Source organism: Schistocerca piceifrons, chromosome 8 (assembly GCF_021461385.2).
Source record: "Schistocerca piceifrons isolate TAMUIC-IGC-003096 chromosome 8, iqSchPice1.1, whole genome shotgun sequence".
NCBI lineage: Eukaryota > Metazoa > Arthropoda > Insecta > Orthoptera > Acrididae > Schistocerca > Schistocerca piceifrons.
In genome coordinates this window covers 396,437,874-396,454,578 of record NC_060145.1, presented here as the reverse complement: position 1 = coordinate 396,454,578, position 16,705 = coordinate 396,437,874, and the positions used below count along the sequence as shown (strand labels likewise).

At 42.7% G+C, this 16,705-nt stretch overlaps 1 protein-coding gene across 1 annotated transcript in view; it reads right to left on the bottom strand.

The window, feature by feature from the left end:
* Positions 1-5,682: 5,682 nt before the first annotated feature.
* Positions 5,683-16,705, bottom strand: part of LOC124712377 — a 395,369-nt gene continuing 384,346 nt past the window's right edge. The window contains exon 11 of the mRNA XM_047242672.1: positions 5,683-6,604. Within this exon, the coding sequence (XP_047098628.1) occupies positions 6,373-6,604 (232 nt within the window). The 3' untranslated portion in view covers positions 5,683-6,372. The remainder of the gene's footprint in view (positions 6,605-16,705) is intronic.

Below are 16,705 nucleotides of genomic sequence, written 5' to 3'. Positions count from 1 at the left end.
AAATTCAGCCTCTGCCGTATGCTGAAATATGAAAGGACTTATCACGGAGGACTGCAGACTGTCATCATAATGACACCATGATAATGTCAACCAATGGAAGGATTGTTTGAACTGTCCATATCTTCTAATAACATTATGTTTAACATCAGAATTCCTTGCTTGTCTAGTGCACAATAGCTTTGCAGTTATCCACTTTCGCTGTAATCTAACTTGAACAATTCCGTTGTTTATTGTAGAACTCCTTCGAGTTTCTAAGCTAAAATATAAAGAATTGGAAAACCTGATTAACTTTTTTCCGTCCTGGGGCTGTGAAACTCTTCAGTCACCTAAATATACGTGATGTGAGTACTATCGCTGTATTCATTTAGACCAGATTATCATAGAATTATTGCATCTTTTCTGCTTGACTTACTTGCTTCTTTCCCATTTATTGCACTACATTTTTGGAAATTACTTCATTTTGGAAACACTCCAAAAACAATAAAGCTAGTTCCACATTCGATGCACCCACAATGTTTAATTTAAGTGATAAAAAATCTTATTTTAACCTTCTTCTTATGTAAGCGAGGATTCTACACTGATTACAATAAGAATGTTTTCGATTTTATCTCGACGCCTTTAACTGAATTTTACATGCTTGAAATGATATCCTAAAATCTATTTCTTTTTAAATTGCGAGTACATTACAGAATGACATTATTTGCTGCGAAGTTAACGAACGGGAGCAGCGAGTATTCTCAGAACGTCGCGCGGCAAAACTCAGCGTTGCTTGCAGTGGTACATGTCGAACAAGTTCCTCAGCCTCCCGCAAGATGGCAGGCAAGTCGATGGCGCCCAGCGGTGACAACCCACCGTTGAACTGGAAATAAGCGAATTTGTTTCGCTCCGGTGCAGGAAGACGAAAAGGATAAAGACGATGCAACGATCCCTCTCGAATGAGGACGAGGGAAGATAAAGCAATATATATCCAAGTACCAATAAGAAAAGAAATTTACTGTGAATTTCTTCAGTTTCTCGTCGACAAAAGAATGTATTATTTCCGAAGCAACAGACGAAGGTAATCTGTTGTACGCAGATTTCAACTACTTACGTTTCGCTGTCGACAAATCAGTTTTGTCACGAGGACGACTATGTACTAACTACACAAACGAGAAGTGTAGGTCAAAAATGTAGTAATTTTTACTTACCTGATAGATGCCAGTTTGTGGAGATAGCATTTTGTCTCAAGAAAACTGTTGAGATAAATTGACGCAGTTCCTGCAGGTAATAATCATTTGCTGCATCATACTACACGTACCGTTCTCGCAATTTGAGACAAATAGCAAACAATCAAGCGATTGCTGATTACGGTAATTTGCGTACTGTGTCATTAATACTTTACAATGAAACTGCATATTCTTAGAATATTCTTGTACTATTACACACACACACAAACACACAAGCGTATTATACTAGCCTTTCAGGACTGGATTATGTTCCCGAATGTCATCATCATGTGGCAGCAAGAATCTATATGAAGACTCTAAAGGCTGGGCGTCTGCTAGCTGATAATATGACACTGAGTATTTTTATCCGTTTTAGCAACATGAATTTTACTTTCAACAAACTCGCATCAATAACGGTCAGTAGTTTTATCTAGAGTTGAATAAATACTCAATTACTTAAAATACCGGTGTTTATCAGCTGGTTATTAACTTGCATTTGGTCAGCAATACTGTAACAGCAGAGTGTTCGTCATCCAAACATGACCAGCTAAAATCTGTAATGCATGATCTGTTAACTGACAAATCTTCTTTTACACTGTAAGCAGAGAATCACTTTTTGTCTCTTCACGTTGAACGGTATAACCTGACCGTTAAGGAAACCCATACTCTTTCTGTATTTTCTGAACATTTTAAAAGACCAATGTCTCCTATGATGTAATGACTTTTACACAAATTCCCTTAATTCCTTAATATTTAAACACACTGATGTCTACCACTCTGCAACATATTCCTGCACCTTTCCTTTGTTACTCGTTATTTGCACATATAGATATCTATCAGTGGAGCAGGTAGCACGTGATTAGACTTCCTGGACATTTAAGGACATCGGAGTTTGTGCTTTTGGAGGCCTTCTCTGAGGACACTGCACTGAATGCTGTCGCTGAAACTATGCAAATATTTTTTACCAGGGGAGCTGCTTTTCCTATGCATATATTGACGTCGACCGCCGTGGGAACTTCCGACCAAGGTACTGACACGTTGACGCGAGTACATATGAGCCACAAACCAATAACAGCACACTGCCTAGCGAGGCGAAATATACTGGACTCGTATTTGGGAGGATGCCATTTATAAATAAATATCTTGTGACTAGGGCCTCCAGTCCGGTAGACTGTACGCCGGGTGCAAGTCTTTCAATTTGACACCACTTCAGAGGACGCCAGTCCATATCCCGGCATAGGATTTATGGTGCCCTGAGTAGCTTAAGACAAATGCTGGGATGGTTCCTTCGAAAGGACGCCGATAATTTCTTTCCCCAAGTCGAGGTTTTGCTTTGTCCCTGAGACCTCGTCGTCAACGACACGTTAAACCCAAATCTGCCTTCTGCAACAGCAATGTTTGCAAGGAAATGCTGAAACAATTGATTCTAGTGGACTGCCGAAGGCACAAAGTAGAAACTTCACAGATTTTGTTGCAGTAACTGACACGAGCGCTTTACACATTTAGAGTATACAGCATGTGAAAACACCAAGCTTATCGCTACTGTTCCCTCCTGATGGAGCTACCCAAACCGGTAAACTTGGCAATTCGGAGAGACTAACATTTCCTACTTTCACATCGTATAGCGATGGTTTTGATAAATTTGTCACCTATAGACGACGACGCATCAACAGAGCTGAGCCTCAACAACTTGCCAAATTCCTCCTAATCGCCTGGCTCCTTAATATTGAATCAGATACTTCGGAGGATTTCGAAACGTTTATGCTTGGCGTTCAGCCACTGTTACAGACCTGGCAACATCAATATTATGTACAGTCCAGAAGTAGCCAGTGAACGTCGTATTGCGCTGTCGGGCTTTTTAGTGCTTTGTAAAAGTGCGCGAAAAACTTCCTAGTTAATTGTGATTCCTCGAAAAATTTTTTTTTTATTGGTCTGAAGCGAAGAAAGTGATAAACAATGTCACTGAACGCTGCTTTTGTGAAGTAGTACAAATTTTGTATCCGTAAGTACCAATATTGGAAATGACAATAAGGCACACTTACAAAATGTCTATTCGTTCGTCACTTTCGTATGTCGCTTCTGCTTTCATACTGGCGCTTTCTACAGGACATGAAGTGCACGAATACTACCAGAGCGGTGATAGATATGAGAAGCTTGTTTGATATTGGAATGACGGCCAACGCGTAACGGAATTTGCAGCTGACAATCAAAAAAAGTCTCTTTCCTTTTCTGTGTCCTCTTCACAGAACGAGCAATGGTTTCTACCTTCATACGAGTGATTTGTATTTTTGATACATCCCAAATGCTGTTATTGAGAACTGATGCGGATTTTGTAGCATTTATAGAAAATAAACGCGTCACTAAGGAAGTTTCACGAAACTGCCTCTCTTCCCGATGAAGTCTGTGTGCTGGGTAGAGCTTGTTTCTCAAACTGGCAGCAGTTCTCTCTGGATGCGATAAGGTAGAGCTTAGCGAATAATTCTGCGCGTCTTCTGTCTCGGAATCGCAGCTGACAGTAGAGTCACACAGTTAAAGCTTTCACGACTGGCTGTCATATTTGCTGGTGAATCTGCCGGCTTGTGTGAGCGTGGTTTATGGAACATTTTCCTTCCCGCCGCGTCTTGCCTACTGGCATGACGGATGTTGGAGAGTGACGTAAATAACCTGAAATGGGGGCGTGATAGGCAGAGATAATCCTTGTCAAAGATAATTTACAACTACCCATTTGTCATCTGTGAAAGATAAAATTTATCTATCAAGTCTCTGGAATTACTGTCCATGTATCATTAAGTTCGATGGCTCCCACTTTTCTGTTAAAAACTGTTCAGATACTTACAGTGTGATTAAGGTGCCCCTACCGCTATCGTTTTATGCAACCCGCAATTTTATAGTTGGCCTTCATAAACCACACGAGAGATTTTCATAATCTGTCGTTCGCTACGTGCAAACTATTAGCCCTATAGAAAAAAAATGAGTAGGACCTTTGAAGTTAACGAAGTTAAATTTTGTATTGTTATGTTTCCGTTGGAGGCCACAGTTTTCGAGTTATTCTAGTAAAACGTACAAAAATTATCTTCAAACGCACCTCCACCCACCAGCCGGGATTTCCAGTATGCCGTTCGTGGCACTCTCTCCTAACATTGCTCAAAAATTTCCGACTACTCGAATTATTCGACCTCTTTTACTGCCTTCTGATTGAGCTACAACGCTACTAGCATAGTCGGCTATTTCTAACATTGCTAATTTAAATGTGTCCATGAGGTTGATGAAAGAAACACGACTTTTGTAAATATTGCGCTAAAGCTTATAAGCACAGTAGTTTTGTAGTCAGAACGCCTTACGAAAACAATGATGTAACTGTTCATTTTACAAAATCTTACAAAACTGATAGTTAAAATTTACACAAACGTCAGTTTTTCAAATTGTAAGTGCTCCACTTCGCCGGTGGCTTAGTAAGACCAATCAACACAGACGAAGAATGGAATACGGTTAAATAACTGGTACAGCAGCATTATTTCTACAGTGATAGCAGGGAGTGTCATGAACTGTATACTAGAAATCCTGACCGGTGGGAGCTGAGTGTAAGAGTGGGAGTGCATTTGAAGGTCGCGTTTGTATATTTTTCTTGAATAACTCGAAAACTAAGGCCTCTAGCGGAAACGTATCCCAATACAAAATTTAACGACATTAAATTTCGTACAAAAAGGTCCTGTTAATTTTTTCTATAGGGCTAATAATTTTTGCGTAGCGAGTGAGAAAATATGAAAACCTCGCGCGTGGTTTATTAAGGCTAGCTGTAGCACTGTGAATTGGATAAAACGATAGCTGTAGATGCATCTGAATCACCATGTATGTATTTGAATGGCTCCTCTGTCTTCATAAGTCACAATACGTTTGTGTCCTCCCTAGAGAATTAAACATCATTGACTGTGGACGATAAGGCGATACTGAAAAGAAATATTGCAAAGTTTTAGCGACTCCATTTGACGCAATGTCCTGCAGCTGTACTTCTATTTAAGTTATTTGGCATTTGACAGAGAGTGAGCTGGAGCCGCCCCATCACTCATGCACAAACGGGAACTGTACTGGCACTGTCGACCCCCACTGCGTTGCCAATTTGGCTACACAAAGCATTGTGCCTGGCAGCTCTCAAGCAGTACATTTTTCTTGGCGTGAAAATTTCAACTATGTCCAGGAAAAATACTAACCATTGCTCCGGCCGTAACTGAAATTAAGAGATTTTTTTTACATAGTTATACACGTACGTAAATTTCAGAAATTTTAAGTGATTTTTGTAGGGATACAGACTTTGATCTTCAAACTTCTTACTGGTTATATATTGAGACAATTGCGAAAACACGCAGTTTTCCGGAATTTATAAAAAAGCAAACACAAAGCGAAATTAAACTTTGAAAAGATCCGTTGCTGAGCAAAGTATTTTGGCATTCAACGAAAAAAAAATAGCTCAACGAGTTCAGTAGGTTTCATGATATGACATGATACATTTAAAACTGTTTCGTGGGGGGAAACAGTATATTCCATTCAGAAAAATTACCATACCTTCGGCCCTAAATAAATCATGGGCAGATTTTTGAAACGCTTAGAGATACTATACAGATCAGTACCATACGAGGATTTCAGATTTTTCGTGATAGCGGTGGAAAATAGAGACTTTAAAGCGATTTTGTAAAATTTTTGTCTTAAAATCGTCAAGAGATGCGGATAAATTAATTTTTAATCAACTGTCGGTTCCGATCTTTTGATCACCTTCGTGTGGTTAAAACAGCCTTCCTACTGTGACATCACATGGAATAAAATCCATTCCGCCTAACTGGTTTTTATTTGACGCCACAGTCATAATGTTGGCAGGAAAGGCTGAAGTAAATAATTGTATGATACCTGAAGATGAACAGAGTAGCGAAACTGTTGGTAGATATGGAATTATTTTATCACCAGCTCTTGGTGGTTTTGAAAAATGACCATTTTGAAATATTTACTACCGCAGGGTCAGGACTACGTCGCGACTTGTGATCCTGAACGTCAACTGCCACCTAATTTAAATCGGACTATAAGGATCACATCGAAGCCTAGCAGCTTTCAGAACGCTTCTTGACGAAACCTCACACCTTCCGTACTTGAGACGTGTCGGAGCACACTGAAGTGGCGTCTACCTGTACGGGGTCTGTTCGCTGAGGCTCGCCGGCGTACTTACCGGAGACGGTGACCAGAGCTGCGTGCACGCGGACGGCAGACGGAGGAGGAGACTTACCTCAGAGGAGGTGAGGTAGCAGAGGCGCGAGTCCGTGCTCTCGATGGAGGCCTGCTGCACGATGCCGTAGCGGCTCTCGCGGTCGCTCATGTAGTCGGAGCGCAGGCTGTCCTGCCGGTCGAAGATGTTCCTGCAACACCACCCCAGCAGGTCACGGCCCGGCTTCCTGGCCTCAGGTGCTCAACAGCTCCCCTTCAGTTTTACTCCCAATTTCTCCTATGTGGAACACACTACAACACGAGGTTCCCCAGCATATCGCTTGGGAGAGGGTGGAGTGGGAAGACCTCTTCCCTCCTACAATGTCTTCACAAACCGAACTCAAATGCTGCCCCCTCCCCCATCACACATGCAACAGTTTAGTACGCCCGGTCCCTCCCGTGATTTTCATCTGTCACTTATCAACTCTTTCCCCTTCATCAGTCATCCACTAGCAGTAAAAATTCCAATTTGCGTCGCGATTCGAAGGCTACGTTAAATACACTACTGGCCATTAAAATTGCTACACCAAGAAGAAATACAGATAGTAAACGGGTATTCATTGGACAAATATATTATACTAGAACTGATATGTGATTACATTTTCACGCAATTTGGGTGCATAGATCCTGAGAAATCAGTACCCAGAACAACGACCTCTGGCCGTAATAACGGCCTTGATACGCCTGGGCATTGAGTCAAACAGACCTTGAATGGCGTGTACAGGTACAGTTGCCCATGCAGCTTCAACACGATACCACAGTTCATCAAGAGTAGTGACTAGCGTATTGTGACAAGCCAGTTGCTCAGCCACCATTGAAGAGACGTTTTCAGTTGGTGAGAGATCTGGAGAATGTGCTGGCCAGGGCAGCAGTCGAACATTTTCTGAATTCAGAAGGACCCGTACAGGACCTGCAACATGCGGTCGTGCATTATCCTGCTGAAATGAGGGTTACGCAGGGATCGAATGAAGGATAAAGCCACAGGTCGTAACACATCTGAAATGTAACGTCCACTGTTCAGAGTGCCGTCAATGCGAACAACAGGTGACCGAGACGTGTAACCAACGGCACCCCATACCATCACGCCGGATGATACGCCAGTATGGCGATGACGAATACACGCTTCCAATGTGCGTTCACCGTGATGTCGCCAAACACGGATGCGACCATCATTATGCTGTAAACAGAACCTGGATTCATCCGAAAAGATGACGTTTTGCCATTCGTGCACCCAGGTTCGTCGCAGGCGCTCCTGTCTGTGATGCAGCGTCAAGGGTAACCGCAGCCGTGGTCTCCGAGCTGATAGTCCATGCTGCTGCAAACTTCGTCGAACTGTTCATGCAGATGGTTGTTGTCTTGCAAACGTCCCCATCTATTGACTCAGGGATCGAGACGTGCCTGCACGATCCGTTACAGCCATGAGGATAAGATGCCTGTCATCTCGACTGCTAGTGATACGAGGCTGTTGGGATCCAGCACGGCGTTCCGTATTACCCTCCTAAACCCACCGATTCCATATTCTGCTAACAGTCATTGGATCTCGACCAACGCGAGCAGCAATCTCAAACCGCAATCGCGACAGGCTACAATTTGACCTTTATCAAAGTCGGAAACGTGATTGTACGCATTTCTCCTCCTTACACGAGGCATCACAACAACGTTTCACCGGGCGACGCTGGTCAACTGCTGTTTGTGTATGAGAAATCGGTTTTAAACTTTCCTCATGTCAGCACGTTGTAGGTGTCGCCACCGGCGCCAACCTTGTGTGAATGCTCTGAAACGCTAATCATTTGCGTATTACAGCATCTACTTCCTGTCGGTTAAATTACTAGGCTGTAGCAGGTCATCTTCGTGGTGTAGCAATTTTAATGGCCAGTAGTGTAGTAATCCCACTTATAACTATCTGAATAAGACAGTTCTAAGATCGGAGGAAAGCCCCGGCATACCACCACCAACAGTGCCATGTCTAGCAAAAAACCGCTGTGTTCAAACCAGCCTTCGTGTTGACGAAAGCTTTACTTTTACCAAAACTGGACATACTTGTTAATAAGGAGTGATCCGCGAACATTATTTCTCTAAAATACGCTTATTTCCTATCTGTCGGTCGCTGCCTTATCTTATCCTGAATACTGATTTCAGGCAATGTCACACATTTTTAGCTCATTGGTACTTACATAACCACCCGTGTTACAGAAGTACAAGTTTCAGTGTCATGTACACTAGGTATATATGAATGATTATAAGCGCGACGGTAAACGAAACTACTAACCAGGAGACAAAATAGCTACTGTACGACTGAAAATAATTGTATTTACTTCTTCCACTTTTAATAAAACTGAAAAATGTAATGGACATCGAATAGTAGAAAATAGTACACTAGGTATGTATGAATGATTATAAGCGCGACGGTAAATGAAACTACTAACCAGGAGACAAAATAGCTACTGTACGACTGAAAATAATTGTATTTACTTCTTCCACTTTTAATAAAACTGAAAAATGTAATGGACATCGAACAGTAGAAAATATAATATACAAGACACTATCAGTCTCGATTGCGGTAATGAAACCAACCTTTACCTAGGTTTCAGCCCAAATAATTGAACTTTCTTCAGAAGATATACCTGAATCTGTAATGTGTCTAACAGGGCATAGTCTAGAAATAAAACTAAAACAGCCTGAATTTCTAGACCCTGCTCTCTTAGACAAATTATAGATTCAGGTATATCTTCTGAAGAAGGCTCAATTATTTGGGCTGAAACCTAGGTAAACGTTGGTTTCATTACCGCAATCGAGTCTGATAGTTTCTTAGATTATCGCGAATGCTGAATGTGCTGCAATGTTGAATGTACAAAAAAGTAGCAAATATGTCCAAAACCATTTGTTGTGGATTCTCAAAAGTATTTCGTCATTCACCGCGATACTACTACGAATGCTCACCCATTCTCGTTTCCACGCTCAGATCCTGGTTATGCACTTGGGGGAATATTGATACCTATACACTGCATTACTCAAATAGTTTCTTCTCATTGGGTATGGTGGGAGGGAGGTGTGTGGGAGTGGCCATTCTCTCTTCTTGTTGTTGGTAGAAGGATGCAGGATGTGCTCACTAGGTCTCGATGACTACGTGAGTGTCGCACCAGATCTCATAGCGACAAATGTCGCTTTGTAGTGGAATATGGATATTATTTTGCCCGCAGTGAAAACCAACACTTGCACATGGCTTCCGCGATATTTTGGAACCTATGTCCTATGGAAAAGAAAACTGAGGCTCTGTTAGATGACCATCAGTTTGCTCTTCGGGAAGGTAAAGGCTGAAATTGGTAATGGAAGCAAGACGTAAGAAAATCAGGTTACATTCATAGGCTTAGTTGACCCAGAAAAAAGTGTTCAACAAGGTAAAACGCTGCAAGACGTTCTAAATTCTGAGAAAGATAGAAGTAAGCTGTAGGGAAGCATAGATAATCACTTATATGTTTGTCTGGGAACTCCTCCAAAAGCTCTGGATCGATTTCAACCAAATTTGGCACAGATACAGTAGGCTTCAGGAGTATCAGCTCTGTGGCGTTCATATAATTTCCCATCTCCAATAGGAGGAGACATATGGGCAAATACATGTTTATTTCCCAGTCCCTGCATGACAGGCGTGTTGTGTGAGAATAGTATGGACCTGTTGTATAGACTTCCTTTGCAATGCGGCCTATATGTCAGGGGCAATTTTCAAGCCTCTGATGCATCCTGTCCCGCATGACAGGAATGTTTTGGGAGTAATATTGGCCTGCTTCTTAGAACTGAATGGCAGGGGCTACACGTGCCAATGAGCGTAGCTGGGGACAGGATGTGACGGATGGAGAAGGGGATGGACAAAGGGAGATGGAGGAGGAAACAGACGCATAGGAGAGGAGAGCTAGGCGCATACGGAAGGTGGAAGGTATAGAGGGGTAATAGGTAGAAATGGAAGCGGGCAGGTGTAGGTGGAAAGAGAGTATGTTCAGAAGGAGGAGGGGAGGGGGGAGATATGGTCAGATATAGAACTGGACAAAGATAATTGGCGGAGGTGATGAAGAGGCAGAGGGAGTGGAGAGGAGGAGAGAGAGACAGATAGAGGTGGTATATTAGGCTTCCATCTCTATTCTTCAATGTATACATCGAAGAAACAATGACGGAAATAAAAGAACTGTTCAGTTCTAGGTTTAAAATTCTGGGTGAAATATCAATTATAAGATTCGCTGAAGACATTGCTATAGCCAGTGAAAACAAGAAAGCATTATTTAATTATTTATTTATTTATTGCAAAATTATAGACCCGTTATCTGTTGTTTTAAAACATGTCGTATACATTACAATTTTTGTTTGTCATCTTTTTTGTAGTTTTTTGTTTTGTTTTTATTTACATCATTTTACAAAGAATAATATCTTTCTAAAATAACAGTAATTTAACGTCGAAATATAAATAAAATTTTGTTGTTTTAAGAAGAAGATAGAATAGAGGAGACATCCCTTAGTGCCACCACCGATTCTGACTGGCGGTGAATATCTCGGAATGGTTTCTTCAAGCTTTCACCGCCAGTCACAACAAAAAAGTTTGTGTAGTACTAGAGAAATAGAAAAATAATACTACTAATCCTATGCATTAACATTGCGTGGTTATCAGTGTACATCTTTTGGTGCTTCCTTGGCTAGATCGCAAGCACCTTACGGTTATTTGCTGTTACATCTCGTCTTTCCCCCTCCTGTTGCTCTTCAGTGTCACTATTTTCGCTGTCACTGTGAGTGTCGCTATCCGCCCTCTCGAGATTGGTGTTACGTTACATACAGGCATGTCTGTTACTTCGTGCCCGTAGGTATTCTTCACGCGCTGTTTTTGAAACACCGTTTGCCAATGCATTTTGTTATGGTCATTGCTCTTCGTCTCTTTTTGCTGTATGGATACGTATGTCTGTCTCTGTGTAGTCTAAGCGCAGCGTACGTCTGTTGTTTAGTATTGCCGGCAGAAGAAGACAGTGCGTTCTGGGGAAACTTCTTCCCTGCATCTGCACGAAGGTGTCCGTGTTCGACTCAAGCGGCTTAAGTGCGTGGAATACGGTCCGTGTCCGGTTGAGAAATGTACCATATCGCGGCTGCGTTCGATATGTTTCATTCTGAACCGAACCTTATGCCACGAAGGAAGTCGTGAAGTCTTCGCCCCATATCACTTACATCCCACTCACCTTGCCATGTATCCAAACGCCAACTTTTAATGTGGCGTGTCGTCTGTATCGGTACATTAGTTAGTGTGTGTACTTTACCCTGTCTCCCCATCTTTAGTCAGTACTTTGTAGCTCTGTATTTGATGGTGATATCTACGCGGCAAGCATTGAAGGACATAATGAATGAAACGAACCGTCTGCTGAGCACAGAATATACACTGAGGGTGAGGCGGAGGGGAATGTAATTAGGTGTATCAGAAATAAGATTACCGATAATCTTAACATCAAAACTGGGGGCAGCGAAGAAGACAAACTTAAGGAACTGTGCTGCCATGGAAGCAATATAACCCATGGCAGAAGAAGCAAGGAGGAAATAAAAAGCTGATTAGTGCAGGCAGAGTGGAAACTGGTGATCTATGTAAGTCTGCTAGTTCCAAACATTAGCCTTAACCTTGGAGCATAGCATTGTATGGTACTGAATCATGGACTGTCGAACAATCAGAAAAAGAGAGTCGAAGCGTTTCAGACGCTATGCTTCAAACGTAAGTTGAAAATTGAGATAAAGAATGGAGAAATTCTGTAAAGAATGGAAGAAGAAAAGGACATATGGAAATAACCGAAAATAGGAAGAGACAGGATGATGGGACATTGTACTAGAGGAACTGTAGAGGGTAAAAATTTTAGGGGGACACTGAGATTGGACCACATCCAATAAATAATTCAAAATTTAGGGAGCATGCGCTACTGTGAGATGAAGGACTTCAAAATGGTTCAAATGGCTCTGAGCACTATGGGACTTAACGTCTGAGGTCATCAGTCCCCTAGAACTTAGAACTACTTAAACCTAACTAACCTAAGGACATCACACACATCCATGCCCGAGGCAGGATTCGAACCTGCGACCGTAGTGAAGGACTTCGTGAGAGGCTGTATGTAAACAGTAAAATTCTGAGGACTTAGGAAAAGGCCACATGCACAATCAACACGGACACAAGAGAATGGGAAGTGGCTCCATTATGTTCTTCCAGAATTCGAAATAATTCAAAATTAACTCGGTGAGAAGTACAGGAAAACATTCAGGGAAATCCCCACATCGCACTTTTAGTTTCAGGAATTTTAGTTTCAAAATTACTTTTGGTATTTTTGGTTTGTGGTTTTAAGAAGATTTTCAACGAAAAAATGAAAAAATAATACACTTAAAAAAGTGGGTGAGTGTGATCTGAAGATACGAATCCTGTCCTTAAACGATCGTGGTCGTTCATCTCGTATTTCACCTTCGGCAGTGCTTTGCTAATGTGAGTAATTCCTTCCTGCATCGTGTTCCGAAGTTCAACTTTCAATTACAGGTCCTTGTATAACTGTCTGGGTAAGTCAGTTCAAAGGTCAGAAAGAAGATAGGGCATTCCACCCCACGTAGGTCGAGGTCACAGTGGCACGAAAAGCAACTTTCGGGTTCGAACGAGCTACCTCAGAATCAAGGGCGATTGTGTCAGCGTGCATTGGTTGCAAACCCCGGAACAGAAATACACTTTCCGTTTGCGAAATGTGACTGTACTCTTAAGTGTTCCTGTTAAGTGTAGATGCCTGGAGTTTGTAGCTTCTACCTTACGTCGTTGATGTCTTCTAAGAAGTTTTAGGAGCCAAAAAAGTCTTCCAGCTGCTGCTGCTGTTTCCGAAAAATCGTGGCCTATCTGTAGTAAGCAGGCTCTAGAGCTAGGACGAGAAAAGTCAGTAGACGAGCCCATGGGACGAAAGGGAACCCCAATAACGCAATTCTTTTAGGAACCGAAAAAGTGTTCCAGCAGCTGCTGCTGCTGTTTTCGAAAAATCATGGCGTAAATGCAGTAAACACGCACTACAGCTAGGAAGAGAACAGCAGGCAGACGTGCCGATGGGAGGGGAGAGAACCCCAATAGCTAAATAGTCGTGTGGTCCTGTAATAGGACATTAAAAGGTGCTGGGCATAAGACTGTCCAATAAGAGTCAGTGGTCCTCGGTGTAAAGATAGATGAAGCAACCTGATCTCTCCACATGCCGTCTTCAGGCAGCAAAGACAGTCTGTCTTAAGCTTTTCCAATGCCACCCAGTTGGGCACGGGTGTTGGGTGGCATCCATCTGATCACCCGCAGACAGGTGCAGTTACCTACCAGGCAGCTCTGTTGCACGCATACTGCACATGTGTGAACCACTTGGCCATGGCAGTAGAGTCGTGTACGCTGCTGGTGCATCAAATGTTCGCCCACACCAGCTCGTGCTGCTAAAATGCACCCGTTTGTCCATGAGTGGGCCATCAGGTTGAAGGGAACCTATATGATGTTGAAAGTAGAGAGAAACCAGCGAAATTAGATATAATCAAATAACAGCAGTGAACCATGACAGCTCGTACTGATAGTGGTCCTCCACTATTAGCTCTGGTTGTTTACCCAGCAATGTCATCAGCGGGACTCGTGTCATGGGCTGGAAGTCATTCTGATTTGGCTTTCAGACTTGAGAGGATGGGCAAAGTAATACCTGCTACAAGGCCCGCGGGCCTGGGCTCTGCAGATTTGCAACAGGAAGCAGTCGTGTTGTCAGGACTCTATTCTGTAAAAATATGTGATAGTCTGAGGGCACTGATAAGTGGCAGGCAGAATGGATGATGATGATGTTTGGTCTGTGGGTCCCTCAACGACGCAGTTATCAGCGCCAATGCAAACTCCCAATATTTTTACTGTACAGGCTCGCCATTTTCCCGAATGATGATGAAATGATGAGGACAACACAAACACCCAGTCCCTGGGTGGATAAAAAGCCCAACCAGCTGGGAGTCGAACCCAGGACCCTGTGATCCAGAGGTAGCAACGCCAACCTCTAGACCACTAGCTGTAGACAGAGGATGGGTGGATTGAGTAACTTGCTGCTGCAGACACCATTGCATGCGTCGGTTGGCATCCCCAGGGTCACGTTTCTGGTCATTAGCTTCCGTTTCTGCAATCTGCAAATTATGCCTCTTGACATTCACCCGGACCAGCCTTATTTGCATTATCAAGCTTCGTCAGTTGCTGCAACGACTGTCTCTGATACTGTTATAGGTGTCTGTCTTGCTCATAGTTACAGTAGACACCATTGAATGTGGATTAATTGAAGAATATTCTGTGTTTTGGAGCTTTAAAAACAGACTAACTATACCTTCTGTTTTCGTACAGTAGAAAACTGTTATTTAATTCTGTTGGATGTTTTGGAGCTTAACGAGCTGATTAACTTTATCTTGTGTTCTTTAAACTGCTCAACATTGTAACGCCATGATTTTTTCTGGGTATTTCCTGTGGATTAATCCATCTATTGATCATATTAGTTAAAATAAGGCAGTTTTATTAATGTTTCCTGACTTTTTTTTAATCTTTAAGTACATTATCGGTTTAAGAGTTCATGAAAGTGTTCGCCCTGTTTATGTTGTGTAAAACTGTTATGCTAGGTTTCAATCAACTGTTTTTTTGATGTTATACAATGGCCAGTTACTGTGGGAACTTAGAGAGTCGGGAAGAGTGTACTTCCAGTTTTGGTGACTGAGGCAGTCTCTTGGATCTGTGGATTACCCTTCTTGTTATAAAAGTATTTTGGTGTGTCTTCATACGTTGTCTATTTTTGGTAAGGCTTCGACAACGTTTAGTGTTTCTTTTTTGATTAATGTAGTGTTGGCCTCATCAGATAAAATTCTGGTTTCTTTTTGGAAATGACCTTTTATTTTTGTGTGCTTCTGTACCCAGCTCTTCAATTCTACCTTTCAAGCAGACTATGTGTACATTCCTCAGACTATTGCGAAGAAAAAATTAGTGTGGTGATTTTGTCGAAAAATTGTATTTTGCGACATGCGCCTCTTCCCGCTGCCCAGCTAGCCACGCTTGCACGGATTTACTGCTCGAGAGTCTCTCTGGCACGTTTGACAGAGTGTGGCCAACACCAGTGCCACAGTGAAATTTCCTGCATTGGCGCAACAAAGCAGGACAGTCTGCAGCAAGATGAGGAACTGACAACAGTATTAGCAGGTCAACACTGGGACTCTTGTGAAATTGGGTTGAAATCTTACCACATATAGCTGGGGATCAGGCTTTGCTGCAACAGCCATGTTTGACTGATGGGCAGGCTGGGCCTGGAGGTGTTGGAGTCAAGAGAAGGGAGTCTACTGTATAGAGAAGTACCGGAAATCGGCGCCGTGGCCACCACGGAACTGGATGACAGACCTATTGTGTGTTACCAGGGGCTGGGGATTGGTGCGACAGCCAGTGTTGTCTGTCGGTGTGTTGACTCTGGATGTACTGGTCAGTGGGACGGAATACACGCAACGCAAACGCTTGAGCGACTGCCAGAGACCACTGTGTGTAACACCTGAGAGGTGTTGGTCGGTGGTGGGCCTTGTGCGGGGCAGTGACCACATTTGTTTGGGTATGGTGAGGCACAACCAAGTAGTCACTGCAGCTTGCCGTTTGGGGGGAGCTGCAGTTCGTTGGCGGCTAGCAACCAAGATGGAAAGATGAACAGTCTGGAACTTGGAACGCCGTGGGGCCAGGCAGCGTGTAGAGGCACAACAGTCGGTGCAGGGTGTGGTCAAGCTTTGTATGGAGATCACCTACTTGAAGAATGTGCAGTGCGTAGAGAAGAAAGTTGTAACCACAGCTAGAAATAAAGAATAGTGGAGATTAGTTATTGCTGTACCGTACAGAGCATTAAGGTTGTGCTTTTATCACCCACATCGATGGGGGTTGGGGGAGGGGGCAGCTGACAGATTCTCAGGGAAGTTACTGTGTCGTGGGTACTGAACACAATGGAGACAGTCAAAGGCTGTTTTCTGTGTTACGTTTTGTGTTTACACTAAGGGCATTTTTCCACGGTTGTACATAGCCTTAAGATTTGTGTATGCAGCTGTCCATTACCGGTGTATTAGGCAGACTTGTGTAGTCGTCTTTTAAGAAGTATTAAGCTGGTGCAGTTTGTTGATAGCAGATGTAGGTCTTATTGTACTTTTTATTCATTTAGTATTCAGTGTGATTCTGGTTGTCTGATTATGAAGACGCTACACTATCATAC